The sequence below is a fragment of the Protopterus annectens genome, chromosome 17.part0, assembly GCF_019279795.1.
Source record: "Protopterus annectens isolate FY-2018-M chromosome 17.part0, PAN1.0, whole genome shotgun sequence".
In the NCBI taxonomy this organism is placed as follows: domain Eukaryota; kingdom Metazoa; phylum Chordata; order Ceratodontiformes; family Protopteridae; genus Protopterus; species Protopterus annectens.
The window spans coordinates 125813634-125841427 of NC_056751.1; the positions used below are offsets into that span (position 1 = coordinate 125813634).

The following is a 27794-nucleotide window of genomic DNA, read 5'->3' on the forward strand; positions in this document are numbered from 1 at the left end:
ACCCTGTAGCTTCTCCAGTGATGGTCAAAATGAAAGAGCAAATCCAAATAAGAGTGGACGTGTTCCAATAAATCTAGGACTACCATTTCTCTGATAGTTTTATATAGATTGTTTCAGAACATGTTCACTCTGTTTTGATCTGCTTTCATTGTGATTTTTTTTATCGCTGGAGCAGCTAACGGGATTACACTTCAGTCATGTAATTGCTCCTGTACTGTACCAAGTGTGTTCAAAGTGTCTAGCTCCAGTTATAGGCCATTGCAGGATATCAAATTTTTTCCATGTTTAGATGACTTGTTTATCTTTGCAGAGTCTTGTCAGGAATCTCACTTGGGTGCAAGATCTCGTGTGCAAGCTGGGATTCCAAGAAAACATTCAAGTTGGACTCCACACTGAATTGTGTTCCTGGATGTTGGCTAGACACCTCAGTTCAGAGCTTTTCCACTAGGAAAAAATTAGATCTAGATCTGTTTGCAAGGTTTTCCACTTGGACTTCAGTCACTGCCAGGGAATACTTCAGGATTTTGGGTTTCCATCTGATTTTCATGCTACCCCTGACAGGACTCCAGATGAAAAAGATGCAGTACCTGAAGTCTAGTTCCAGCAACTAGATTTTTTCACATCCCAGTGCTAGGGTTTTTCCTTTAATCCAGTTCTCCACTTTCCTATTCAAAGCAGTCATGTCACCACAGACACCTTGAACTTGTCTAGGATAAAAGAGCAAGATGTGTAGGGCACAAAGGACAGATGTGATTACATGCCTGATCAAAGAAGTCTATTCTCTTATCTTTCATCTCCAACCTCTTAAGTTGGACAATACGACAGTCGTGCATAAACCAGCAAAGGGGACCCAGGTTGTACCCCCTTTGCAGACTAGCCTTATTAGGGATATAGCTTCCCAGCACAGTCTGTCTACAGGCATCATACATTCAGTCAGTGCAAAACTGTGTGGCAGACTGAGCAAGACCAGGACAGACCCTCACGAATGGAAACAAAATCAGAGGATTTTCCTAGATTTGATCCATCTGTGCGGAGTTCTCTAGTAGACCTCTGCCTCCTCTGAACAATCAAGTAAGATTCTGCTCCTGGACTCCTTGCAAGAAGGCCTGTAAGACAGATTCCTTTATCTTTTGACAGGAATTTCACTGTATACCTATCCAATGATGTATTCAAGGCATTCCTGAAGAATAAAAGGGAATCGCACAATATTGTGATGACTTCCTCTGGCCCAGACAACTTCATAGGAGGTTACTAGGCTAGTGGACCTAGAGCCCATTACAAGCCTAGCCATGTTAATCCCAAGTATCCCCGTTTTTTGTTACTTTGCATAACAAATTTATGAACAGAGCAGATCTGTTTTCAGCATCTGCTATTCCTGTTCTTGAGGAATATTATCACCCCTCCAGGGGCAAATTTGCAGTCTCCCATCCACTTATCTAGGTTGTTTGGATAGGGTCAGTGTGGAGCTTTTACATAAATAGCAAGTATTCCAAAGAAGCAGCAGTCTCTGGGGGTTATTCAGTCCAATAAAACCAAACCACACTAGCTGTGGACGTATGTTTCAGTCTTTATTGACCTTTCCAGCACAGTACAAGTGGATAGCTGAGGTTTTCTTGCAATTGCCTCTGGCAATTTTCAAAAGCTTTCTCACGTACTGGATATGTTCGCACAAGAACAGAGGGTGTTTGATGCATCCTGGCCCTGGTCGCAGTTGGCTGGATGATAGGGGGGGTCTAACTTTAGGCACCTGTTTTCTGACTTCTTTCAGGGTTGGCCTCTGTCTGACATGTATGAAAGGCTTGGCAACCAAATTTGTCATTTTAGCTTTGCCTGAGCTCACTGGGCAAATGGAAGGTGCCCTGAAGCTTTTAAAGCAGGGTGAGTATTATATTCTATGCTGGATATAACACTTATAGTGAAGGGTCCTGCATCAGTGGTCATTCTAACATTTAATGTTATGGTAAGTTTAGTTGCACACCTGTACTTTAATTTAGGTCCATAGCCTTAGTTGCACAAAAGTACTAGGACTGAGTTTAACTGTCACCACTGGCTTAATGTTCTACCTTTCTACTGAGGTAGAAATTACATGGCAGGATGCAACTTTAGTATCATTGGTATGTAAACAGTACATATTTTAAGGTAGTAGTCTTTGGCTATATGCACTTAAATCCATGTATAAATGGTTTGCTTTACCACTACTATTTTCTTTAGGTTAGTTGAACCAGCCTCTAATTTAAATGAAGATATCCAAAAAGTTTTGACTTCAAATTTATCTCCCTGCCATTCCAGAACTGTTTACTTTTAAAACAGTTATGTAAATACAGAAGACAATTCAGTAATTTCTTGGACAGCCAATTCAATTGTATAAACATCAGATGTTTTCTTAATCTGTAAAATTGCTTTATAAAAGTTGAATAACCCAACTTTAACGACCCTTAGGCTATCCATGAAATGTATACAGTAAACTGTTACAGGTTTTTGGGTGTTTGCTACGACTTAATGTACTGGTCAGTTTTGAAACACAATTATCAGGTTGCTGATCATAACCTTGTTAGAGACATAAATGCCAAGAAATTCACTTTGAGAGGAGAGGCTTGCAGAAAATTGCCAGTGTTTTACCCAATGTTATACTGCAGTGATTTTTTGCACGAGTGGTCTTGCAACTGACCAGGTAATTTCAGGCAGTCTTTCCAGCCTCTGCTGCAAAGCCATAGAACATAACTGACCTAAATATCCAAAATATTAAAGCTGATCCAAAACTGTTGTACCTTGAATAAGGCCAGTCTATTGAATTGGGTACCTTTATTTGAAAAGGTAAAGGTGGTGCATCTTAACCAGGCCAAGGCCATGGATGCATTCCCCATGTTTGGCATATGGAGAATAGATGCCTTAAAAATGCATGTATGTGGAAAGATGGATAACAGGCCGAGAGACTGAACTCGCACAGTGCGAGTTGCAGGTGCCTCATCCGGAAGTATGAAAGTGACTTGTGGTGCTTTACTTCTCCTAGTAGAGCCAAGGTATCTGGTTAGCAGTTTGCAAGTGACTAAATTTTAAGGTGGTCACCCATGGATACACAACATTCCAAAATGAGTGCCCTGTAGTAAACTCTTGCTGTAATAATAATGGGCCCAAACTAAATGCAAAGTATAATTTTGGTAGATGTCCCCTTCCCTCATACTGTGTGGACAACACCTCTACAAAATGAAAATAGCTGGGAATATATAAACTTGGTTTGTCCCTTTTTTAGATTATGAACAGTTGTCATGGAAGCTTTTAGTACATTTGAGTTATGAAAGGTATAAAGAGGTAGTCACTCCCTTAGACTCAGCATTATTCAGACCAGTTTTCTAGTAAAATACCATTTTTGGGGATGTATCTCACTAAACATATCAATCCAAGACCACGCAGTTTCTTAATACAGGCCTGAAGTCCCCAAGCTGTCAAAAGGCTGGAAGCTCTGCCTTTATTCAGTGTTTCAGACTTGAGGGGTGATCTTTTTAATATGTTATTAGAGACCTGGCAGTCGAGAACCACCTGTATCTCAAAATCCAATGGCCCCACCATTACTAGAACCAGGGATCTGGTACCTTTCGAGAAATATTAAGACCCTGTTTCTGCATAGCGAATTGATAGAAAATTCAAAAGAAACTGAGCTCTAATGCAGAGGGTATGAAATGGGATGAAGTAATGGCCAGAGAAATTCAGTCACTCTACTAAATGGAAAATCCCAGGCAGGTCCCTGATTTACTACCCAACATCTGGCTGACTATATTCACATCTATACTGAAAGATTTGGCCTAGAGTACGAATTGTATGCACATCCTGAACAGATGACAATTTGGTTAACAGGAAAAATGATACTCTAAGAATGAATCTGCAAACCATCCAAAAAACTGTAGACAACTTGCCTCCTGACAGTATACAGATTGTATGCCGAAACTGATGTAAACGTTGGTCATTTGGAGAAATTCAGTCACTATAGAGCAAAAGGTTAACAGTCATATGGAACAAAAGATCATTAGTTGCTAAATTAGTATAATATGGAACTGGGGAAATGCAAGCATGGCATGGATAGACTACAAAAAATTTGCTGGTACCTCACATTCGTAGAGTATTTGCAGATGTAAAACACACTGCATTGATCAGTTGCATTAGTGACCATGAAACAGTGGCAAACCACTTTGCAGTTGAACCATGAAAAAAGGCAAATTATCCCAGGAATAAACTCAGAGGGGATATTCCAAGGTGATTCTCTTGCAGTTTTCTTTCCCTTTACTCATTATGCTGTTTACTTAAATTAGGCTCTGGTCAGTTTGGCTCCCAGAAAACCTTATTTAAAGAGGTTTCATTTTTTGTGTAATTTGAAACTATAGTTCATGAAAGGAGTTAAAAACATAACTTCAAATGCTTAAATCTTTCAAACACGAATGACATTTAATCTTGATAAATTTGCAAAAGCAACATTTAAAACAGGAAAGCTGCAGCACCAGGAAAATAGTCTGCGATAGGAATGTGTCCTAGTAACCTGAGCAGGATAGAGTTGTATTTGGGAATACATGAAGTATCTGCAATAAAACATGAACAAATGAGAATACTTCAGATGACTCCAACTAAAATTGAGAACTACTTTGACATCTAGGAATAAGTTCAAGCTTATAAACCTGTTTCCGCATCCTGTTGTAGCTTACTTTTGGGACAGATCACCCAGAAGCTATTTGGGTGGATGGATAGGAAGTGCTTCAGTCTCATCTAATTTGTAAAAATCGGTGTGTGCGAAGACTGTATATTCCTCACTGAATGTGGAATGGGTTTTCTCAATTGATGACCTGTATAGGTCTGCAGTTGTGGGACTGTGTACATGTATGACCTCACTAGATCCAAACAGTGGAAGTTTTAAAACGTCAAGTCGATAACTGGCTGGATTCATGAACGCCTCCGCTAAGATGCACAGTCTGTATTCAGAACATCCCTTCTACATGTTTTGTGCAGTTACCCCAAAGATTAGACGTAGTCTACACATTGTTGTAACAATTATGAATTCCCCTAGATATTTAAGGTTGCAAGAAAATTGGTAGTTTAAGATTATGAAGGTGGGAGTTATGCTTGTGTTTATTCAAACTGGTGTACACTTGGTGTAGGTGGTGTTGAATCCGGCCAAACACTTCTGTTCAGTTTAGCAGAGACAATTGTGTCCAGCAGGAATAGAAATCTAACTGTGCTAAAAAAAAAAAAAAAAAAAAAAAAAATCAGATGTGCATAATTCATATAGTGGCAAGTACAGTTTTTTCCTGGAACATCTTTTTATATGAGCCAAGATTTGATGTAGGAATGGTTAAGGAGAGGTGAAATGAAACCAAAAGATGGAAGGTTTAATGGCAGCCCAGGATAGTGGACTAAGTGCACTTTACAAAATCAATTGAACATATATAAGAAACAGTCAAATGCAAGGTCTGTTTAAAAAGTCCCAAGCCTTGTTGCGGAGTGATTACACATGAACGAAGGAGTCTTTATTGAAAGGCACTGTGGCAAGCATACATCTCAACCTCTTGGAGCAAGAATTCTCGACAAAGCCATAAATGGGACAAACGCCCATAAATAGGTGCAGTTTTTAAATATTGCTCTTAAAGTTGATAGAATAACATGTTTTGCATTAACATGAATTTTCTGAAGGGTATGAAGTCAAACTCAAATGTCTCATTTTTCTAACCACTTCAATGATTTCCCCCTAATTTGCCAGAAAACCAGAATTTTATAAAACTGGACCAAAAATGAGGCAAAAATCTGGGCATTCTACAAAAATCTGTGCAGTTGAGAGGTATGGTGTTAAGACTGTTGCATTGGGGATTGAGCAAATGGTTCATTGTAGTAAAGTATTGGCGACATATAATTGCTCAAAACTTTGGTTTAAATGCTTGCAAATCCAGGGTTGTCATTAAACTTTCCATCTTTTGGTTTCATTTCACACCACCTTCACCATTATCAGTCATTCAAAAATAGTTCAGAGAGCCAGATGGTAGACCATGATTATAGAAATTGTTACACCCAGTGATTAATGCAGACTGTCTTAAAATAGCCAGATTTGCAGGCAGAAATGAGTGAGATCTCAGAAATGAGATCAGTGTGGATGTGGGCCCAATAGGAGGAGCAATAGGTGTAAGAATTTGCAGTTGTACCTAGATATTGCATGTAACCCCATATGAATTGCAGGAGGAGGCAACTATGGCTACACCATGGATGCTGAGAAGAGTGCTCTCCTAACATTGGACTGAAAATACTAACTTCATGAACTGTAATAGTACCCTGACTTGGGACTAGGGTCCATTCTGATGGTGTTGAAGACCCAAAAAAGGAGAAAGTGAACCCAGAAGTGAACGTAATAAATGAGAAGCCTTTGTTCCTTGATTTAAGGAAACTTGCCAAGTGGCTTATTAACCTGGTGCCTGTGTTAAACGGAGGAACATGAATTTAGACAAAACTGCTCAGTGAGTGCATCTTGGCATTTAAAAGCTTGTCAGGTTAAACTACAGGTAAACTTGTAACGAAGTCCCTGCAAGTCTTAATTTTTCAGGCGTACTACAGTAATGCCACCCGCTTAACATAATGACTTGTATGACTATACTTGCACAGTTTCATACAGGTTGAGAATTTCAGAGATTTTCAGAAAATTAGTCAAGTTGTTAGACTGCAGTTTCCAGTTACCATGTTGAACCTGTAGCAATTTTGATATGTTTTAGATGGCCTTCAGTGTTATGTTGTGCCATATAATATGGTGTAAGCATCAACTCTAATGTGGAGAAAATATCGAAATGTGTCCTGTCCTTTCAAGGCATTGCAACTTTCTGAATTTATGGGGTGAATGGGTGGTTGTACCTTGAAACGTCTGACTGATTCCTCATGTACTGGATGTTTTCATAACTTGGGAATGTTCCATGTAGAAATGTGCAGAGATGTGCAGTTATCTAGTCATTCTTTCATTGTCTAAATCCTCTGGTGATATTATGGCAAGTGCTGCTTAGGTCTTTTCCCCAATGACTATCCAAATTAAATGTCGAATTAAGTATAGAGACTGGTAGTTTGGCAGAGATGAGTGCACAGCACTTATCCTTTTACCTCCATCATTGACTAAAGACCAATCCAGAATGAATCTGTCCCCTTTTTAAAACATTATCCTCAAGCTGACTGTGCGTTAACCTGCATTTTGTGAACTCCAACTGACATTGTAATCGCCACCTTTTTTCTCAAGTTACCAATTTTAGGAAAGACTGAGGGACAGAGCAAAACTGGGTCAAAAAAAGGGATGCACTTCATCCGTGACACTTCAGCTACGTTGTGTTCATCCATAATTGAAGTGCCAGGATGCAGAGGCTTACATTAACAAAATTAATAATTACCATTAGTGTCCTACATTTTGACAGATGACTTCAAACTATCCAAGATTAAAGCAATATTGCTTCCAGCCAATGCAAGATTTTTCTATAGCTATTTACTATGCTTATAAAAGGTACCATTTCAGGCACATGGCCTAAAGTTCCTTTTTGTGTAAAAATTGACTTGCCAGAAAACTTGAAGGTGTGCTGACTTGTATTGTTTCCTTTGCTCAGCCCTATATCAGGTTAGGCAAACTGCTTGGGCTATGACGCACTGTTGCATCATTAACTAAAAGAAAAATGTTCTAGCTTTTGTCTGGATATGAATATTTTCTTGTGTTCAAGACTTTTAATCACAAGTCCCTAAACTGTTCAGTCCCAGAGTTTAAGGAAATATTTGGATGTCAAGACTACAGCCCTAATCTTAATCTGTCGAATAGTAAACCTACTGTTTCCTAAAGCAATCTGTAGGAATGACAGAAAAAGCTAGATGGCGTTACAGGGAATTATGCAACTAGCTGCAAAATATGCTTGCATTATATCTGGTTAAATTAAACTAACACCACAAACTCAACTTTTTGTTCATTGAAGCACTGACATCTAAAAGCTCGGGAAGATTAGAACGCATTCTGGCAAGTTGCACATTTTTCTTGCTATTTTTTCTTTGGAATCTACATTTTTGTTTCAATTTGATATTTATTCCTGTTGAAATTGAAGGCTGTGGGTGGCATGCAGCTGTGAAAGCTGTGCTGCTCTTCATGCTGATTGAACTTTCCCGAATCCAGACACCAAGCTCATGTAATCCTTAGTTTTCTTGAGGCTTGTTAACTTTTGTGGGTTTTAAAAACAATTTCCATCCAGTTTTTTCTTGAGCAAGAAATTTCTAGTTTTAAACATTTGGCTTTATATTCATGGTTTGATTTTCGATCCAGGCTTGAGCCAGTTTTGAACCTCTGAGTCTCTTTGCTGTTCCGATGTTTGTAGTAGAGGAGTTGCTCCCTCAGTTGCATCAAAGATTACAGATGGACAGTGCTGATCATGAGGGGTAATTTTGTAAGTCTAGTATTGTCATGTGTATTGCTTAATCTGCTTATGGGTGCTTAACTTTTGAAACTGCATTGAAGTTCATGCAGTCAGCTAGAACTGGGATGTTTTGGAAAAAAGCTGCATCTTCAAACTGTTGAAATTAGTGTTGACAAATTAGTTTTTGATGTAAAAAAAAAAAAAAAAATGTTCAATATCTTCTATGCAACTCTTGAAATTCAAGAAATGTCACTGTACCTGATCAGTTTTTCCCGAACAAGCGTTCCTTGGCATTGAAGTTCTATTTTTGCAGTTACATCACCTTGTTGTGGACTTGAATTTTGCTTTGTCTTTGTGTATTCCTTGTTTGTGAAAAATAAGTTAAACTGGGTTGCATACAAGTTTGGTCTGTCAAAGCTGCAGAAAGGCGTTCAAATGCACATGACCCTACTAGCAGATGCAGCATTTTGAATTTGGGTATTAATATAGCAATAACCAACTCCTGGGTGTGGATAATGCTGGATTTTACCCACTGTTGGTGTGGTTTGGTCATGAGGGCGAAGCCCGAGTGGCCAAACAAAGATAACTGTGGGTAAATCCAGCATTACCCACACCCAGAAGTGGGTTATTGCTTTTATACAATGACATTTAAGAAAAAAATACTTAAATGGCATTGTATAATGCCTTCTTGCTGCCCTTCTGCAGCTGTTTGGTATTATACAGCAGTTCTGATGTACTGCGTATGCTTACGCAGTGCATCCTCTGATGGGTGGAAGCAATGGAGATCTTGCTTTCTCCGTTGCTTTTTACAAACTAAACCCATTTAACTTAGCAAGACAGTTTTGAAAAAAGCAACTGAGAAAGCAAGATCCCGGTTGCTTTTTACACAGTCTGTTAAAGGAGTTTAACATAGCGAGACAGTGTGGAAAAAAAAAAAAAAAAAAAAAAGCAACTGAGATCTTGCGTTCTCTGTTGCTGTAAAAAAGTTATACTAATAGAAAGTCTGGGCGACTGGATCTTTTTCTATTACTATAACTCTGGAATATTGATAGGGAGTCGTTGGAATTAACACATGTAACGTTTTGTCATTTTTAAACTAAAAATGGACCAGTCTTTAAGTGAGCATTCATGAATGCAGCTGGACTAATTTAAAGATTACCATAGTTTTAGGAGTGAGATACATAGTTTACTTCCATGTGGTATTTTCTTGCAGACATTGGCACACGTGTTTAGAATTACTGCACACATTCCTTTACCTTTGTACTGATGTCATTGTCTACAAATATCTGTACTGGCTTGTGTTATCGCATGGCTTCATTAATTTTAGAAGTGCTGCATTTAAAATTATTTGTGTTCTAAACATTCAGCTTAATTTTTGTCTGGTACAATGATTGTACAACAAAAATCCGAAAAAAATAAACTGCAATAACACAAAGCTTCGGAAGAGCAAACAGTGCTTGTAAATAAACCTTGTGCCAAATTGAAAAGGTGAAATTAAATATAAAATCACTTCGTAGGGAGAACTTAAATGACATAAAATCAAGCGCTTTTGTCTCCTCTAATTGAGACTTTATCAAGATAGAGCATGCTCATTTAAAACCTGTTTGACATCACGAACAGTAAACCAAATAACTGAATTATTCGTTAAAATATAAATATTACATGAGCAATTTCCTTGCACATGAATGAGTAGGTGAAACCTTCTCATTTTATAACTATACCCTAAATGAACTCTACAAAGTAACCAATTAGTGTTTGTGTAATACAGTTTATATAAACTGTATTTAAAAATTATGAAATTGTACAATTATAAAATTGTAAAATTCTTTCCAAAGCCTTAAGTCTCAAACAAGTGATGGAAACGGATTCATCCTTGAGGGTAATAAGAGCCGAAGTCTATCCTGGAACTTAATGAATTTAAAGCGGAGACCGAATCCTAGAAAGTATGATGGCAGTGTAACTTGATATATGGAAGAAACTGGACCATCCAGCAAAAAGTGGAAGGACATGGGCTCCACAGTTTAAATGAGCTACTTTTTTGGAAGTTTTCAATTTGGCATAATTTCATAGGCACTATCCTTTGTGTTGTAAAAATGGAAGACTCCAGCACCATAATTGTCTATAGAATGGTGCTGATTGTGAATATCTGCTCGTGTTTATATCTAAGCTGCACAAAGACTGGCTTGCAAATGTTTCAGGTATTTAATTCTCCATGTCTACATGGGGAACTCAGGAAACGGACTGAAGGACATGCATATATAGCTGGCATAGTGTCTTGATTAAAAAAAATTTTGATAACTATGATTTTTCTTGGCGGTTCCCATTTTCAGGAAAAGCCTGTGGAGAAAATCTCCAATAGCTATGCAATAGTCTGGAAACTACCAGCAGCAATGTAGTTTTGGGAGTAGTATGAGTAAAATGCACAAAGGTAGCTCCAGTATGATGTACTGCATGCAAAATAAGTGAGGTTTCTTAGAGGGAGAGTAAAAATGAAGGGGTGAATGAGATTCAGCTGAGGAAGTAACGGTGGTGGATATTGGTGTCATGGTTAATGTGCTTTTAAAGTGCTACATGGGAAATGTGCACAGTGCCTTTGGATTTGCAAACTGGGATGGTGGATCCCATTTTCAGAAAGGGGGAGGAGTTTGTGTATGGGATGTCCCAATCCTACTTCTGGGGAGAATACCATTTAGTATGGTACTGATAAGGAGCACATCTGACAGTTGGTTTCAGGAGAAACCATTCAGACTGTCCAGGTCTTCAAACAGTTAATCAAATTTGTCTTGCACATAGATTGGAGTGGGATAATTTCTAAATCCCCTCTAAATGTGTGTTATGGAACTGGTTAAGGCACTGCTGTCGTGGGAGGGTTTTCAAGCTGATCTTGCCTATCTTTGTCCACCTTCTTGGTGTTAAATTAGCTATATTCAGGGTCTGGTTTGGTACTTTAACATTGCATGTTTGTTCATTTTTGATTTTCATGAACACTACAAGGAGCTGCCAGTGATTGGAGTCTGCAGTTTGGAGACTGTCCTGTGGGTTTCAGAAGACTGCTGTCCATGGCGTACTATGTGCAAAGTCGTCAGTGCCACTGAATCAGGAAGGAGTGGTATGTTCTAGATGTGAGGGAGGCAGATACCTCGTGGTTGTTTGTGCATGTTGGTTTCCTTTGTGATTGAAAGCTGAAGGGACTGGGAATAGATTACAGATGAGGTAGTGCTGCAGGTATTGTCCTGTAGCCTGATATTAATGCTGGTGCCGACTCTTGGGATGTACATGTTGGTGAGCCACTTATCCTATGCAGCACAAGCTTTGGGTGGTGACCAAAAATGAAAGGGCATCGGGGATGCAAATAGAAGTAGTAAGGATTTGTGGGGTTAACTATGACTCTCCGAGTAATGTGGTAATCTGTGAAGGTTTGTCCAGTACTCTGGGTGAAGTGGATCCAGATGGAGTGGTTCAGGCATGTAGTGAATGTGCCCTGCTTATGTCCTATGGGTGAGGCATCGGGTATAGGCCCCTGGATGGAGGCCCTGGGACAGACCCAGAACATTGAAAGTTTATATCCACATGCATTGCAGTTTGCCAGTTTTCCATCCCAAAATAAGACTCTTGGTGAGGTTACTTTAGATTGCCGATTGCTCTAACTTGGCTTGCTATTACTTCCCCTTCAGCAGGGGAAGAGAAATGTATGGATCAAGTTGCAAAGGATTTGTGGTTAGGTGGTATTTTAATACAACCACTTGGCAGCCTTCTGTCGAGGGGGATACAGACTGTCTGAATTTCACCACTGTGAATGGACATGGTTATTTGTCAAATCATATAACTTATTGCGGAACATTAAAAGAATAAACAAGGCACACAACTACCGAGAAGCAATTTATGAAGTTTAGCTTGACATCAGAGCATGCTGGAAATGGGCACTGCTGCCTTCACTGTCCAGGCGCAAGATTGGAGTCTCACTACTTTAAGATGACTTGGCACTTTAATGTGTCATTATAGGCAAGGTTGATATCTGTTTCACTAAGCTGTGGCACAATCAAACATGGATTCAAAGGAAAAACATGCATCTCAAACACACTGGAGAATGCCGGAGGCATTGATGCCTGCCAAGAATGTTGGAGGCCTGCCAGTCACCTTGTTTGTGGCTAAACCTATACAATATAATTGAGTTCCATATGGGCTGTTTTCGTACAGTAACTTTACTGTGAAAGTTACTATCTAGTGAAGCCAGGAATATGTGGTGGTTTAGCCTGTTTCTAAATGGATAGGTACTTGAATTTACAAACTTCTGTTTATCATTAAATAATGTTCTATGTTAAAGCTACTTCCATCCTTAGGAAATTTAGAAGGAATATGTACAACAGAGCTCTAATTGTCTTATTTTTGGAAAGCCATGTTTGGTAGAGGTGGACAACTGACTAGGTAATCTGTTTAAGACTAGCAGATTCCACAACAGCCTGGAAGTGGCTTGAAAATCCTGTACCTCTTGTGCCTAAACCCTAGTTTTGCACCATGCCAAGTACTGCTTTACTTGACTGCTGCAGTACTTTGTATTAAGTTATTGTGACACTTTGAACTTCTGAGGCCATGCCAATTGTGCTGTTTCAGTGCGTTGGCCCCTTAGTTTTCAACTTCAGGGTAATGAGGCTTGCTTAGGCACTAGTAAACTAACTGTTGTCTGGTTTAAATAGTTGTACAGAGGAGTAAATGCATTCCTTGGCCAAATGTGTTGCACTTGATACTTTTTGACCCTGAAGCACAAGCATCTCTCAACTGCCAAGATTTTCGCAGAATGTTCAGATTTTTCATTTTTAGTCCACTACTCAGTTTTTGGCTTTCTGTCATTATTGAAGATTGAAGTTGCTAAATAAGATATTAGTTTCAAACTATATATCCTTCAGGAAATGCACAGCAATGCAAAACGTATCACACTCTTCCAAGTGTGCAAGACCAATATTTAAAATGTTCCCTATTTTTTGGCCTTTGCACCCCTCCCCCAGTTTTGGCTTTGTCCAGATTCCTTAAGAGTTCTAGGGGTATGAACACAGCCTAACATCTTAAGGGTGTGTTGTCAGTTAATGTTACCAGGGGTGGATGACATCCCAAAGGTGGATGACTTCCCAAAGGATACTATTATACATTTTTTGGTATTTAGTTAGTCCATGGCTCTGATAGCTTTGTCAGTCAGCCCTTCCTGGAGAAAATTCAGTGGGGGTCAATGACTGCTCATAATTTGCAATCATCTGCAAATTTAGTCAGACCACGGGCACTGACCTTTACTTCAAAGAAGTAAATGCTAAAAAAAAGTGGTCCTAGAACTGATCACTGAGGGACTGTGCTTGACTGCCTCTTTGTGGAGGACTCCGAATTCTGACTTGCTCGGTCCTGTCTGAGGCAGCTGGCTATCCAGCAGTTAACTGTACCCAACCCCTTTATTTTAATACCAGAGTGGGGTATTGTCAAATGCTTTGGCCTGGTCAATGTAGGCAGTGAACCATTTTGCCCTTATCTGTGGCTTTCCAGGTTAAGTAGGCAAGACCTGCCCTTGATGAAACCAAATTGGGTTGGGCCCAGTGTCTGGAGGCTTCCAATGTCATTAATTATTGCCATGATTCTTTCCATGGCTTTACATATGAGACTAGTGAGACTTAATGGTCTGGTTTCCAGGGTTTGTAGGTGGCCCACCTTTGTGCAGAGGGATGACCTTATCTACATTCATGAGATGCAAAGCCTGTTTGGAAGCTACAGAGCAATTCTAGAAGGGCCTAGACAGGTCATGTCTCCTCCTACTTAGGAGGCATCCTGCAGTATTACCTGGGCTCATTGATGCAGTGTTCTTGGCACTGTAGCATTACGCACCTGTTCCCTAATGATAGCAGGGGGAGTTGTATTTGATGGTATTTCTTGAGGGAAGATTGGGGGGAGGGGGTAACCTTAGATTAATTTGTTAAATGTTTGCTGACATCTGGCACAGTATAGGTGGCTCCATTAACTGCACACAATTGTGTATTGCTTTTGAGGTTGTGGACATGGCTAAATGCTTTGTGGTTGTCCTTTGCCTGGAAGGCCAAATTTACCTCAAATTTGGCCTTGGCAGACTGTCCAAGTTTAGTTGCCTGCTTTTGTCCTGCTGGGTGCTGCACCTCCTAATTTTTGCCAAAGCTTTCTTGCTTTTGTTATTCAGCCTATTGAATTTGTGATTCCACTAGTGTGGCTCGTTTGTTCTGTACTACTGTCAAGTGAGTACAGCTGCTTCTGTGCAGTGATTAACATGCTGTACAGGGTTTATGGGAACAGTTCTGGGTAAGCAGCAGTATTCAAGCTTGAAATTTTGCCAGGTTATCACTAAATAGCTGTAGAATAGTTACTGAATATTCCAGTGTTAGCTGGGGTTTCAGGTTTTATTTTTACTTCAAAGGAGACCATTGTGGTTTGACCTTACCAGGGAAGACATTACACTAGGGGTTTTGTAGCACATTCCTCCCATAAAAGGACCAGATCCATTATGGTTGCACCCCTGGTTGGGATATTGACAAATCAAGTCCAGGGTGTTTACAAAATCCAGGAATCTGTGCCTATACATTTGGTGTCGAATGATTCCCAATTAATACTGGGGTAATTACCCACAAATGTAGTATTGGATGGTGAGTTTAAATACATAGCATGCGTTTCCTGGGTCATGGATGGGGACCTATAGCTTGCTATGAAGTGATATTGCATTTTGTCTATTGTGATTTACACATGGAGAAGCTCAGGTGCATTGTCCTGTTTGACCAGACTTTAGGTATATTTTTGATGTAAACTGGCACTTCCACCTAGAGTCCCTGCCTGTGTTGTAGCTGGTATAAATGCGTGGAAGGCATAACCTTGTATTGTCTGTTCTCCATGGCTTTAAACCATGTCTGTGACTACATAGATGTTGGTATTCTCTAGGGTTGGGGGGGAGCTTTTAGGGAGTGAAGTTTTGTTTGGACTCCTAGCATTGAGCGGTAACACCTTCAGACTTTCTTGGTTTTGATTTGCTAGGTCGGAAGGGCTTTCAGTTTGGCATTGCCTAAAGGCATTGGGGAAGACAATGTTTTGGCTAATATTCTAAAGCCTAGAGGGGGGGAGGTGCAGACTATCCCTGGTAAAGCCATGTAATCTGACAGTTTCCTTCCATGCTGGCAAATATTGTATCCCCTTAGAACGATGCCAGAAACTTAAACCATTACTAGTGTGTCATATTTTGTTTGTTTTGTGGTATCTTTGGAGAAGGTAAAATGCTGCTCAGTGCTAGGCTTTCCAGCATGGGGCTCAGATCTCAGGATTAGTTTCTTCATATAGTCTAGGGAGGTATGTCTTGGGTAATTTACATGTACATGGGCTGACTGTCATATTGGTACTTCAAGTGCAATAGTGTGTAACATGGATCCTGGGCTTTGAGCAACTGACCAGGACACTTCTCAGCTTGGTGAGGTACATCAGTGCCTCAATGGAGTTGCCAGTGACCAAAATGTTGAATTATGTGATGGCTTGCCTTATGGACTTAGAAGTAGAAGCTCCATGAGATGTGGCTGTATCTGTTGATGTGATATTTTGTCAGTCTTGGAGGTCTTTGGGGTTTTAGGGAGGTTATATTTAGCATATGTGGATTTCTAATTTGGGTGCAGTGTGTGTACTGCTGACAACCTTGACTGTTTTTGTGAGCTTTGCCTTGTGACGTGTAAATACAAGTAACATACCATATCAATTTGAGAATTAACTTGGTTGTCTGTAAACATTGGGCAATTTCTGCATTGCCTCAGGATGCCCATATTTGCCAAGCTGGTTACAGTGGGAAAGGTCATATCCATGGAAAGAGACAATTTATTGATTAGACAGTTGAGAATATAAAGTTAATGTCAGAAGTATCCAGTTTACAGCTCTGGGGACAGTGCTCATCACTGCAAACTAGTTGCCCTGTGTACAAAATATTGGTGAAAAAATGTAATGGCTTTACAGGAGGAATGTCAGCGCAAGGTGTTTATACAGGGCACTGCCAAACAAGGGGAAACTAATAAGTAGACCCCAATTTATGGTTGAAGTATTTAGGCAGTTCTGAAGTTGGAAGCAAATCAAATGGTACTTAAAAGAATTGGCTTTGTCAAGAATGATGAAAAGATGGGAGTTGCCTGAATGGCTACTTCCTAGCTGGTACTGCTGATTTTGCCTCAGCTTCACGTTCCTGGGATACAATGCCCTTTTGTTTCTCTCACCAGAAGCAAAACAGTAACACCAATCCCAAGATGAGAAACTGGCCACAGGCTTTTTGGTGATCCACTGTCTTGTCAGTGATGTCTGTAGACTTGTAACATTTTCCTGGTAGATGCCATGAACAGCAACACCACCAGTCTGGGAAGGTCAAATACAGGCTCTCACTGCCCAGACAGTTGGGAATCAATGTCTTCTGCTCCTCTCAAAAGGAGCCAATAAGCACCAGTTCCAAGCTGGCACCTATGAAGCAGGTGTGCTTTCCAGTGATCAGTCTCAGGAATTGTCCCTGTGCTCCTCTCACCAGGAGTAAAACGGTGCTTAATCCCAAAATGATTGAGGGAGAATGTGGTCTGTCCAGTAATTGTGGTCTTGGGAGTAGTTGCAGATTTTAAAGGTAATGTGGAAAAAAATGGGTTAATATCCTAAAATCTGTGGTGTACCAAGAGGTTAGATATGAGAAGTGTGGAGCCAGTAATTTTAAAAGCGAGATTTGAAGGGGTGGACACTGTCTTCTGGTTCTATGGAATGCCGTTGGATGGCCAAAAATTTAGTTGAAGGAGTGATTTCCCAAAATATTTTTGCTTTCAGTAGCCAATGAAAGGAGAGGGGAGGAGATAGCTTAGCAAGGGGCAGACAACTAGAAAAACGAGTTTAAAAACGCAGCACCACCAGTGTGGGGAAATTGTGTCTCATGAGAGACAGGTATGGTCTCTCTCTCCTAGTTCAAATTTGCAATTTAAAAGCAGAAAAATTAAAATGCAGCATAAAGAATATACAAAATAGGCAATGAAGCAATACAAGAAAGCAAAAAGACTAACCTTTCCCTCGCAGCTGCAGCAGAGGTTGGGTGAGCTTTCCAGTGAGGTTTTTTTAGGATTGTAGTCCCTCAACTTTAGGGATATAGACCAAGTGAAGTAAGTTGATGTCTGGACCAGTTTTAGATGGGGAACCAGGACAAAGGTTGAAGGAGCCCCCCAACTAAGCCGTGGGCAAGTCTTTGACAGAGGTCTGGGGCTTGTCAGGCCTGCAGAAGCTTCATGGTTTTAGTCTTTTTTTTTTTAAATATTAACAATTGCCCCACCTCAGTGTCCTCTGGTAATACAGGTGGTTTCCCTTCACATGCACACTTATACAGACACTGCTCTTGAGAAGCCAGATAAACATCAAGATATACATGTGCAGTCATTCTCGTACTGCATGCATTCCTACAGATAAACTGGAGGAGGATTGCTTCACTTGAAGCAAATTTGTGGGGTTATAGGAAGAAACCTGAGCATGCAGAGGAAATGCAGAGGCAAGAAGATGTAAGCTCCATAATGAAATCCTGTCCAATAATAAGTCACTCGGAGACGAGTGCTACTCTGCATCAGTTTGAGCAGCTGTTAGTCCTACCCATGCCACAAGTGCATGAACAGAACTGACCAGCTTTATAGGGTCAACAGCCCCACACAAGACCTAGCAATAATGGCTCATAGAATGGTTTTGGTATGAGACCTTAGCACTGCCCCTGCAAGATCAGTGGCCAGTTAAACATCCAGATCAACATTATCCAGATGTCTGCTGTACCCAATAGTTAAGTGACTTGGACTGTACACCTTGGATATTCAGTTGCAATTTTTAGTGTCACAATACTGTTTGCTTCAAAACTGCATGCCATACTTGCCCTTCAGTACCAGTTTTAACTTGATGCTGCTGATGTATGTTTACTTTATCAACTGTGCAACTCTCAGGCATTGTATCCACTTCATCGACTTGTATACACCTCAGATATAAGAATGCGATTAAGGCCACAGTATTGTGCACGCATTTTGAAGCCGCCTAGAAGTAGACTAGTACAGTTCCTTGTAACCATGTTGTAGTTGACACACAAGGAGATTAAATGTGCACTTTGCAGAATTGCAAGATGCTGCTTATCCCAGAATTAGAGGGCAAGTTTCAAAATGAGACTGAAAAATGCAGCAACATGGCAATCTAATGAATCTTTCCAAGCACTCATTGGTGTTTCAAAGGTAACTGCAAGCATAAAATCAGAAAGACTAGCCTAATCTGACTGCCAGTTTCACTAAGCAAGAACTGGCCATTTTTACAGTAACTAGGGGGTCGCAAAATGGTCTTACTCTGGTCCCTTGTCCAGTTTGTCCCCAGTACCTGTCTTTGGCAAGGTCGGACAGCAGAAGCTAAACATTTTAAGGGTGGCTTTTTTGAGCATATTTGTTGGACTTTCCAATAAATGAATTGAGATGTGGTTTGTGAAGTAGAAAATAGGTGGAAGTGGAAGCACAAGTTTTGGACTTACTGAAGTGTCTAGCTGTGGGAGAGCCCTTCTTTCCATTAGAATGAAATTGGCTTTAAGGAAAAAGTGAGCTTTAAATTTCAGATGCATGGCTTGAATGTCCATAGTACCTTGCAAAACTTGATTCCTTCCTGTAGGTATTTGATTAGTACTTGTACACCAGGGGGTGTAGTGCCTTCAGTAGCATACCCCTTCCGTTTTTAGTACTTCGGTGATTGCCTAGGCCTTAAGCACTCAACAGATCTCAGTCTTGTGCTTCTGTAGGGAAAGCATGTGGGTATCCACAGGCTTTAATGGCTGCACCATTGTATGTGCAAGACCCATTCCCTTGACCTATGAATATGCACCCATACTGTCGCTACAGTGACTTGAGAGGGATACAGAAGAATTAGGTGGGCATGTCTAAAAAGCTTGAGACCACCCATGAATGAGGTACAGTGGGGAAGTGCATTGCAATAGTTTACTGTTTTTCTGTAAAGTTAGTACTTCAGAGCTTATGCGATATAACTACTATGCTTGCAGAATTGCAGTGGGGGATAGCTTTGAATCCACTGGGTATATTTTGGGGTGATGGTCCTTATGTTTTCATATGTCAGATTTATGTAGGTTTGACTAAAGAATGGGAACCTTTTTATGACTTTGGGTAGCAGGTTAGATATGCAAGTTAAACGTTACAGTACCTCTGTAGACTGATTTCAAGCTTGGAGCATGTCCAGAGCAGTGGTATTAAACGTAATGACAAAGACCACATTCATTTGCGACCTTGAGATTCACTTAACCAGACATTGCTTTGGAGCAATTGGGAATTTGGTCTGGGCTCCTAGATGGGGCTCCCAGACTGCATGCTTAGTAACTGCTTCTGCATCTGAATGTTTTGGGGTTTTAGCATTCACTTCATGTGAATTTGAATGTTGACTAGGTGGGATGGTCTGGTCCTTGGACCCTTTTTCTTTTGGCCCATAACCTGTTTAAAGCCACCTGTAATAAAGGTAATATATGTATATTCAGAAATGCATACACGCATTGTTCCAAAAACTGAGTATAGTTCATAAAGGTAAACATGCACATGTAGAATTTGTCCTGTCCCATTGAAAACTGAGGAGACTAGAGGAAGGGGATTGCTGAAGGTATGAGGAGCGATCAGAGAAGAATGATGAGGATAGTATTTAGAGGAACAGGGGTAAAGAATCAGGGTGGTTAATGAGCAGATCTCCAAGAATAAAAGTATGTACAAAATGTCTGATTAAAACTTCCCTAGGGAATGAGTGGACTGGATGTTGAGGGGATATGTGGAACTGCTAGACTATCAATTTCAGGTGAATTTAAAGGTCCTGAAGTTATTTTCCACTGATATTTAGGGTCCACTTTCTCCAATGCTTTGAGGTAGGTTATTCTAGTTCAAGGGGTCAGTAAAACATTCTGAAAGGGCTAGTTTGAATGGAGGTCAGTTAAGGGAAAAGGGCTTTATTCTGTTGTGGAGCGAAGATAGATTTGCAGCTTAAAATAGGGGCAGTTGTGCTTGATAAGCTTGTGGAACAGTAGCAGTGTGTCTTGTTGTAAAAGGTGGACAACTGGCCTTTTAGCGAGACTGCTTCTGTCTTGGTGAATGGTTTGAATCAACATGTAGAATTTACAATGGCCTTAACTGGATACGAGCAGTAATGGTTCCTTTAAAAATACTTATGGTTTTAAGAATGTTTGCTGGCTCAACCGGTTGCGCTGACTTCCTGTAATTGCTGTTTGCCTTCCTTCCTTTAGAAGAGGTTTTATCTCTTTTATGCCTTAACACCTGTGGTGCATTAAAATCATTTAATTTCCGACTTCATATTGTACTGATTTTTATTTGGCTTCTACACTTGTCACTATCTATGGCTAAAATCAAACTACTTATGCCAGTACTTTTTGCACCCTGTAGTGGGTACTAATGTATGGAATATCACTTTTGTTTTCCAAAGAACGACTGTGGCATTGCTTGGGAAGCTATCCAAATGTAATTCTCTCGCAAACTTGGAGTATTATAGGTTTAACCTGTTCAATCCTTATTTGTATTTGCGATTTCCCTTTCAGGGGCAATTAAAGCTTATAACTTTGAGTGCATGTGTATTTCTGTCAAGTTTTTTTTTTTTTTTTTTTTTTTTGTCATATAGACTGAGCAGGGTGGGAACAAATTGGGAGCAAATGTAGCAAATTGCTATTCAAATTTAGAAGTTAAGCTTTTGTCGCATGCCTTGGTATGTGAGCATACATAACATGATTTAGACATGGTTATTTGCCTACCACAAGCAATTTTTCCTTTAGAGAAATCTTGAACCAGAGAACACAACAATGTGGGCTATGAGCCTTTTACAGTCAAGTCTGTTCTCATACTGGTGAGGTACTCTGACATTGAGACTTCTATGAAATATACAATTGCTGTTACATTTCTGGTCAAATGAGGTATATAATATAGGTAAATGTTGACTGGTGCTAAATCTTCCCACAAAGGTGCATGTACTGTTATGGAAAGTGTGCTTAGCGCTGCACTGCCTTACTACATTAGACTTTAACATTCCCGGTTAATCACATGTAACCTGCACAAAACTGAAACATGAAAAATTTGTGCCATCCAGTATCGCCCAATAGTATGCCTACTCTGCCTCAATTGGGTCGAAGGTTAAAATGGGTGCATCTACAGAGTGGCTGGACTTGAATGTTCAGCTGAGTAGCAGTTAAAACATGGATTATCAATACCCAGGTATCGAAATCAAATATTTTGGGCAGCAGCATGATTGCACACCAGTTACTAAGCTGCTTAAGGCACAAGTATAAATGTGCACTGTGTACAAGTTGTACTTTGTTCCTTTGTACTTAAATACCTACCATCTATAAAGTTGAGTCTGAGACTGATGAGGAATCAAGATGCTAACTAGGCCAACTATCCTACCCTGTTTCAGAGATGTGAAAGCTGGCTTGATAAAGTTGATCCCGTGATCTGTGTAATCTTTATAGGTGTGAATGGCAGGGATTCCTGGCAAGAGTGCAGCTCTAGTGTGAACTGAAGCATTTCATCTGTAACAATTCCTCAGATCAGGGCAACATATACATTTAGGTAACCTGGAAAATAGGGGATCGTGTATGCAGCTTTAGTGCTCTTGTTTTATATGAACTTTATCAGAAAAAGTTCTGAATTAAGTGTTTGGTCCATCCATTTACTACAAAAGTTTTTAAATTTGAATGTCATCCTCTGTGTAGCTGGATGGTAGGATGAAATGAGAGTTCACAGAAATAAAGTGCTTTTAATCTGGTGTCTCCAAACTTGGTGTGTGTTGGGGAGTCAGTCATGTAAGGGATTTTCTGCCCCAGTGGACTTGATAAGGAAGGTGTGTTAAGGTATGTGACATGACTGCAGTATTCTGTCAAATGATAGCTGAAGCAAAAAACATTTTCAAACATGCCAACATAGCTTGTCACCAAATGAATGATTGCTGATACTATCTGAATAGAAGTTGATGGAAAACATTTTTGGCAGACACTTCTGAGTAGTGTGCATAACATCAAGTCTGTTGCCGAGAATTGAAGCATGTGGCCTCAGTTTGTCCAAAAAGGTGCATTGTTTGGGATTTCCTTTATGGTCAGAATTGGAACCCCTATGCACACCTACATTTTGTAAAGGCATGGTTAATCACATTACCCGAGACAGCTTTCACAGGAAATTGCCCACTCTACCAGACAGGATTCCAAGAATCATGTGAATATGAAAATTCTCCAAATTCCCACTGAGACACAGCAATGGTCGAGACGTCTGTGGTACCTGTGAAAGCCCGAGTACCAAACTATACAAATGCATTATAGCAACAGTGTTAAAGCCAACTAACATTTGCATACAAGTGTGTATGCATAAATCTGTCTAACATGCAAGATACTAACAATTCGGTTCACTTTAATTTAGTTTTAAATTGGGGTGTAAAAGCTTTTTGCTCCATAACTTCACAGTTCAGAATTTAAAATCCCCTTTTTTGGAAGGTAAAGCAATGCAGTCCTTCCCAAGCTTTCACTGCAAACTGAGTGTCTTCAAAATATTTCTATGACTGAAGCCCTTAATCTCATAATTTGCATATTTTTCAAAACCTTGGAAATCCATTTCATAATGTAAAAAGTAATTTGTGGTGTGTTAACTTCAATTTTCGCTGTTTTAAATGAAGCGTTTAGTTTGATGGTCATTGTATCTTGTTTTTCCAGTTTGCTCTGTTAAGGTAGATATTCCGACTGGAAATATTTATTGGCTGTCCTGTGACAGAGATGAAATCGGCATTACTAAGGAGAACGGACGGGGCTCAAAGAAGCTGCAGCATTCAGAAAAACCGATACATTGTATTGTTCTGGACTGGCAGAGGTCATATTTGTATTGGGTTGAAAATGATGGGCAGGTGAGTTTTTTGTACAACCCAACCTGCTGAGCCTGGCTTCCCACATGTTTTGAATGCTATAATGCATTTTTTTTCCGTAGGTTAAACGGATGAGCCTATCTGGTGAAGCTGTTTTTACAGTTGAGAAGGTGATGCCCTTTCTTAAAAGTCATGTGATATTAGATGTGAAGTCGCAGAGTCTTTTGTGGAGCAGCAGCAGACCTGGTATGTTTGAATTGTTGCACATTTTAGCATTTTTTGTATAAAATGTTATATATTGCTCAAGTTGAAAGTAATAGGAAGCAATACTGTTTTTGAAGTGCTTTCTAGTAAAGGGCATCAGTTTAGCTGTCTGTAATCCTTTTTGTAATAAATGCAAAACGATTTGAGAATACAAACTTTGATACTTGCGATACAAATGAAACTGCCCACCTAACAATCCCTTTTCACTTTTTGGAGCTTAAGGCTGCACATATTCTGGCTAGAGACCCTTATTTGCTTCTGATATTGGGTTTCTGGATGAGTTTAATAGTGTGCACACTGCAAAGGGTTTGGAGGTCAGAGGTAACCTGAGCAGATAAGTTGAGCATGAGGTATGTAACATGCAGTAGTACACAATGGATGCATGGCTTTTAATTTAAATCTTGGGAAGTAAGTGAGCTTCCTGGTCCCTTTGTCAGGATTCATGCTAGTAGTGCTGGTATCTTGGTCCTCAATGACTTGTCTTAGTCTAAATTTAGACTTCAGTTCAAAACCCATCCTCAAACAAAAATGTTGATGCTGTCTGTTAGGGCATATGACCTTACCTCTCTAACTTTTTTTTTATGTCCTCCAAGCTCTTCCAAGAGTAATGCACCATTATTGTAAATGTGCATCCCCATTAATTTTGTTTGACTTGCCAGTTCATTTTAGCCCCATCACGTGCTGTAGATTTGTTGATTGGTGTCTCGTCTCTGGAAGTAGACTTTCTACATCATCAGATTGGTGCACTGAGTGCAGGGCAGAAAATGACCAGAGGAATTATATACGTTAGACTGACCATCTGCAGCTTTAGACTATTTGGGGAAATTCCACAATAATATGTTGGAAGTTAACAAAAGCTACTTATCAAGGATGCAAAATCTGACTAGATTAAATATTACACTAAATGCTTCATTTTTATCAAAGTGAAATTTGATGCAAAATGGATACTAACATGAAGGCAACTTTGATAAACAGCAGTAACTTTAGGGTATAAACATTTTTGTTTGAACCAACATTGCAAACTAGCTGAATAAGTGTCTGGCAGGGGCAAGTCTGTGACCCAGCATCTCATTCCTCAAATTATCAATGATTCAGTGCATTTTTCTGCAGCCCTTTACTGTGCTAAACAAAATGTGTCCAACTGCATGCTGAAGGATAGATCTACAGCTCTGATCATGCACCCAGTGACCTGTCCCTGTGTTGTACATAACTGATCATGCTACTATGTCACCCTCTGTGCTATCGCTTCACCAACTACGTGACCTAAATACATCTTCAATGCGAGAATAATTTGAGTAACTAGTAAGCTTGAGATGAAAGTGGGTTTTTACAAGCAACTTATCTGACTTCATTTTCTGTTTGTAAGCTGATCTTGAGCCCTATGAGAGGGTTGTTGGCATTTGCATTGTATCCTTACATCATTGTTGCAACAGCATAAAGTTGGGGATGTATCTGCCAAGGATTGGATGAGTGGCCAAGATACTAAATCTTTTGGTCAGTGTCCTTTCATTACATTGAGTTAACCCATTTCATTGTGGTCATTTTTGATTTTATACACTATTGAATTTTGATTTTATGCACCATTGAATTTGGACTTGTATGCTTGACCCATTATGCTTTGACCACCAATTAATGGAGTTATTAACATGCTTTCTCAATTTTCATTTTATTTTCTTCCAGTTTAAGTTGTTTTTGATTTTATTTGTAGGGTTTGAGTCAGATATAGGGGGATACACTGCAGGCTACCTGAGTGGGTGCTAGACATGTAAAAGGGTCTATTTTGGCCACACTGTGGTGAAGTATCCCTTATTTTTGCAAAACGACCAAGAAGCTAGTTTAGCACTGGTAGCTAGGACTTGCATTTTGCACTTTATGTACGAGTTGTACTTTACCACTTGGGCAATTTGAAAAAACTTGAATTTTTATCATTGGCGTAGAATGTATTAGAGGACAGTTTTAGCTCTTGCCTGGCAACTTTAGTCTTTATGGTAATAAAAATGTGCTTTAAAGGTGACCTTAGGGAGGCAATTTGGTTAAAATTATGATTGTTGTAAAAACACTAATGCCTAACAAACCAGTTTCCTTATTCCTTGCCTGTCCATCTGGATTTGTCCTTCCAGCTAGTCACTTTTCAACTCACTGTTGCTCTTTAAGGATGACGTCGAAGGTATTGGTGAAATTAAGCTCTTGGCCCTGAAAAGGGCCTTCAAAGAGTTTGGTTCCCAAAGGTTAAAATAAATTTACTTAGAAATCAAGTTTTAAGTGGTGTAAAAACTGAGCTTCTCAGTACTTTAAGCTTGTTCCATATTTTAGCTGTCTTCACATGAAACTTTTCTTTTAATGATTATGTAGATGTGTTTGTAACAAATTATTCCTACTAGTGGTATGAAAACTCCAGCCAAGCTAGAACTTCCACTGAGTGGCCTCCCAAACCTCTTGTATCAGAGCCACATGGGATATGTGCAAATAACCCATATGAACATCAGGTGTTTCAGCTAATTGGCAATTCTGAATGCCCATCACTTGTTTCATCGTTTAATGGACTATTTCAGCCCAATAAAGCCAAACCCCACTAGCTGTGAATATGCATATTTTGGCCTTGTGACCTCGTCAGCACAAGCAGAGCATTTGACTAAGCACAAGAAACAGGGCTGTTATACCCAGCTGATGTTCATTATCATTAGGGTCACTGCAAAAATATCCTAAACTAAAGCAATAAGTGAGAAGGTTACTGAAAAAACAATCTGTAAAATATGCATATTTACAGCTAGTCGGGTTTGGCTTTATTGGCCTGAAATTGTCCATTAAAATGACAAGTCATGGGCATTCAGAATTGCCAGTTAGCTGAAACACCTGATGTTCATATGGGTCATTTGCATATATCCCATGTCCCTCTGATACAAGAGGCTTGGGAGGTCACTCAGTGGAAGTTCTAGCTTTGCTGGAGTTTTCATTTTGTTTTTACTGATTGGTTTTTCAGTGACCTTCTCACTTATTGTTAGCATTGGTATGACAGAATGTTGCCGGTTAGTCCCTTTGTATGGCTTTTAAATGAATAAGGCTTTCATCCTCAAAAAGCTTTTCTTGATAACATTTTCAATGAAGCTATCTTGTTAAAGGTGTATTGTATATCTAACTTTGCCCTGAGCAAAGTACCCACAAAAAGTTTAACCATATTCAGTAATAGAATGTATTGTGTTCAGCTTTCCTAGAAGCGTCTTGTGTGGGTTTTTCACACAAAGTTATTTCCAGATCTTGCATTGGTCAGCTGGTTGGATAATTTTGCAATTCCTTGTATATAGATACTTAATTCCAACAACAAAAGAAGTACGACTTTAGTGTTCCTCCTTAATATAATACTGTTAACTTTCACATTCACCACTGATTATGGCACTTACTGGTAGGAAGATGGATTGGATATTGACACTATTAACACTGACTAGATAAAAGCACAGTACCTATCGCGGAGGTGCAGACTAACCCTAAAATTAAGTTTACTGAGTCTTATTGAATAACTATGGTTTCCACATTTTAATCCTTTATGTGGAGGTTTTCTTTATTGCATGTGGTTTTATGGTTTCCACATTTTAATCCTTTATGTGGAGGTTTTCTTTATTGCATGTGGTTTTATGGTTTCCACATTTTAATCCTTTATGTGGAGGTTTTCTTTATTGCATGTGGTTTTATGATACGGGTATACCAGATCCAGAAATGCATAGAAGCCTACATCAACATGTAAATTATGACTGAATATTACTAATGCTTATGCTTGCACAAAAGTGCCTACTATGAAGTCAGTTTTTTGACTGGATTGTCAGTTTTAATCCTTCAAATATTTGCTATTGTAAGTTGCTTGGCCCTATAAATTAACTTGATTTACCTCACTTAAGCATAGGACTAACAATTCTCCTCAATCCAATACCTAATGAAAGTAAATGTGGTTATTTGAACAATAGCTTGACTGTCTAAGGTCTTAAATATTTGGTGTGCTCTGGCTCTGCAACAATGTTCAAATTTGAATTAATTGACTTTCACCAGATCAGTTATTACAGGATGGTCCCTTCAAATGATTGACAGTCTTTGTCTTAGCAGTACTTCCCAAAACCCTAAAATCTGGAAAAAAAATCCTGTTCCATTGTATAAAGGAGGTAACACTCCCTCTAATTTCAAACCTATTGCTATCGTCTCCCCTCTCAATGATCCTTGAAAAATGTATTCATAAACCGCTCCTTGCTCATCTAA

The 27794-nt window shown here is 39.5% G+C and overlaps 1 protein-coding gene across 1 annotated transcript in view; it reads left to right on the forward strand.

The window, feature by feature from the left end:
• Window positions 1-27794, forward strand: part of LOC122791800 (low-density lipoprotein receptor-related protein 2-like) — a 1119352-nt gene that overhangs the window by 467514 nt on the left and 624044 nt on the right. Inside the window, exons 12-13 of the mRNA XM_044059752.1 lie at window positions 23143-23330; window positions 23411-23534. Coding sequence (XP_043915687.1) covers window positions 23143-23330; window positions 23411-23534 — 312 coding nt within the window. The remainder of the gene's footprint in view (window positions 1-23142; window positions 23331-23410; window positions 23535-27794) is intronic.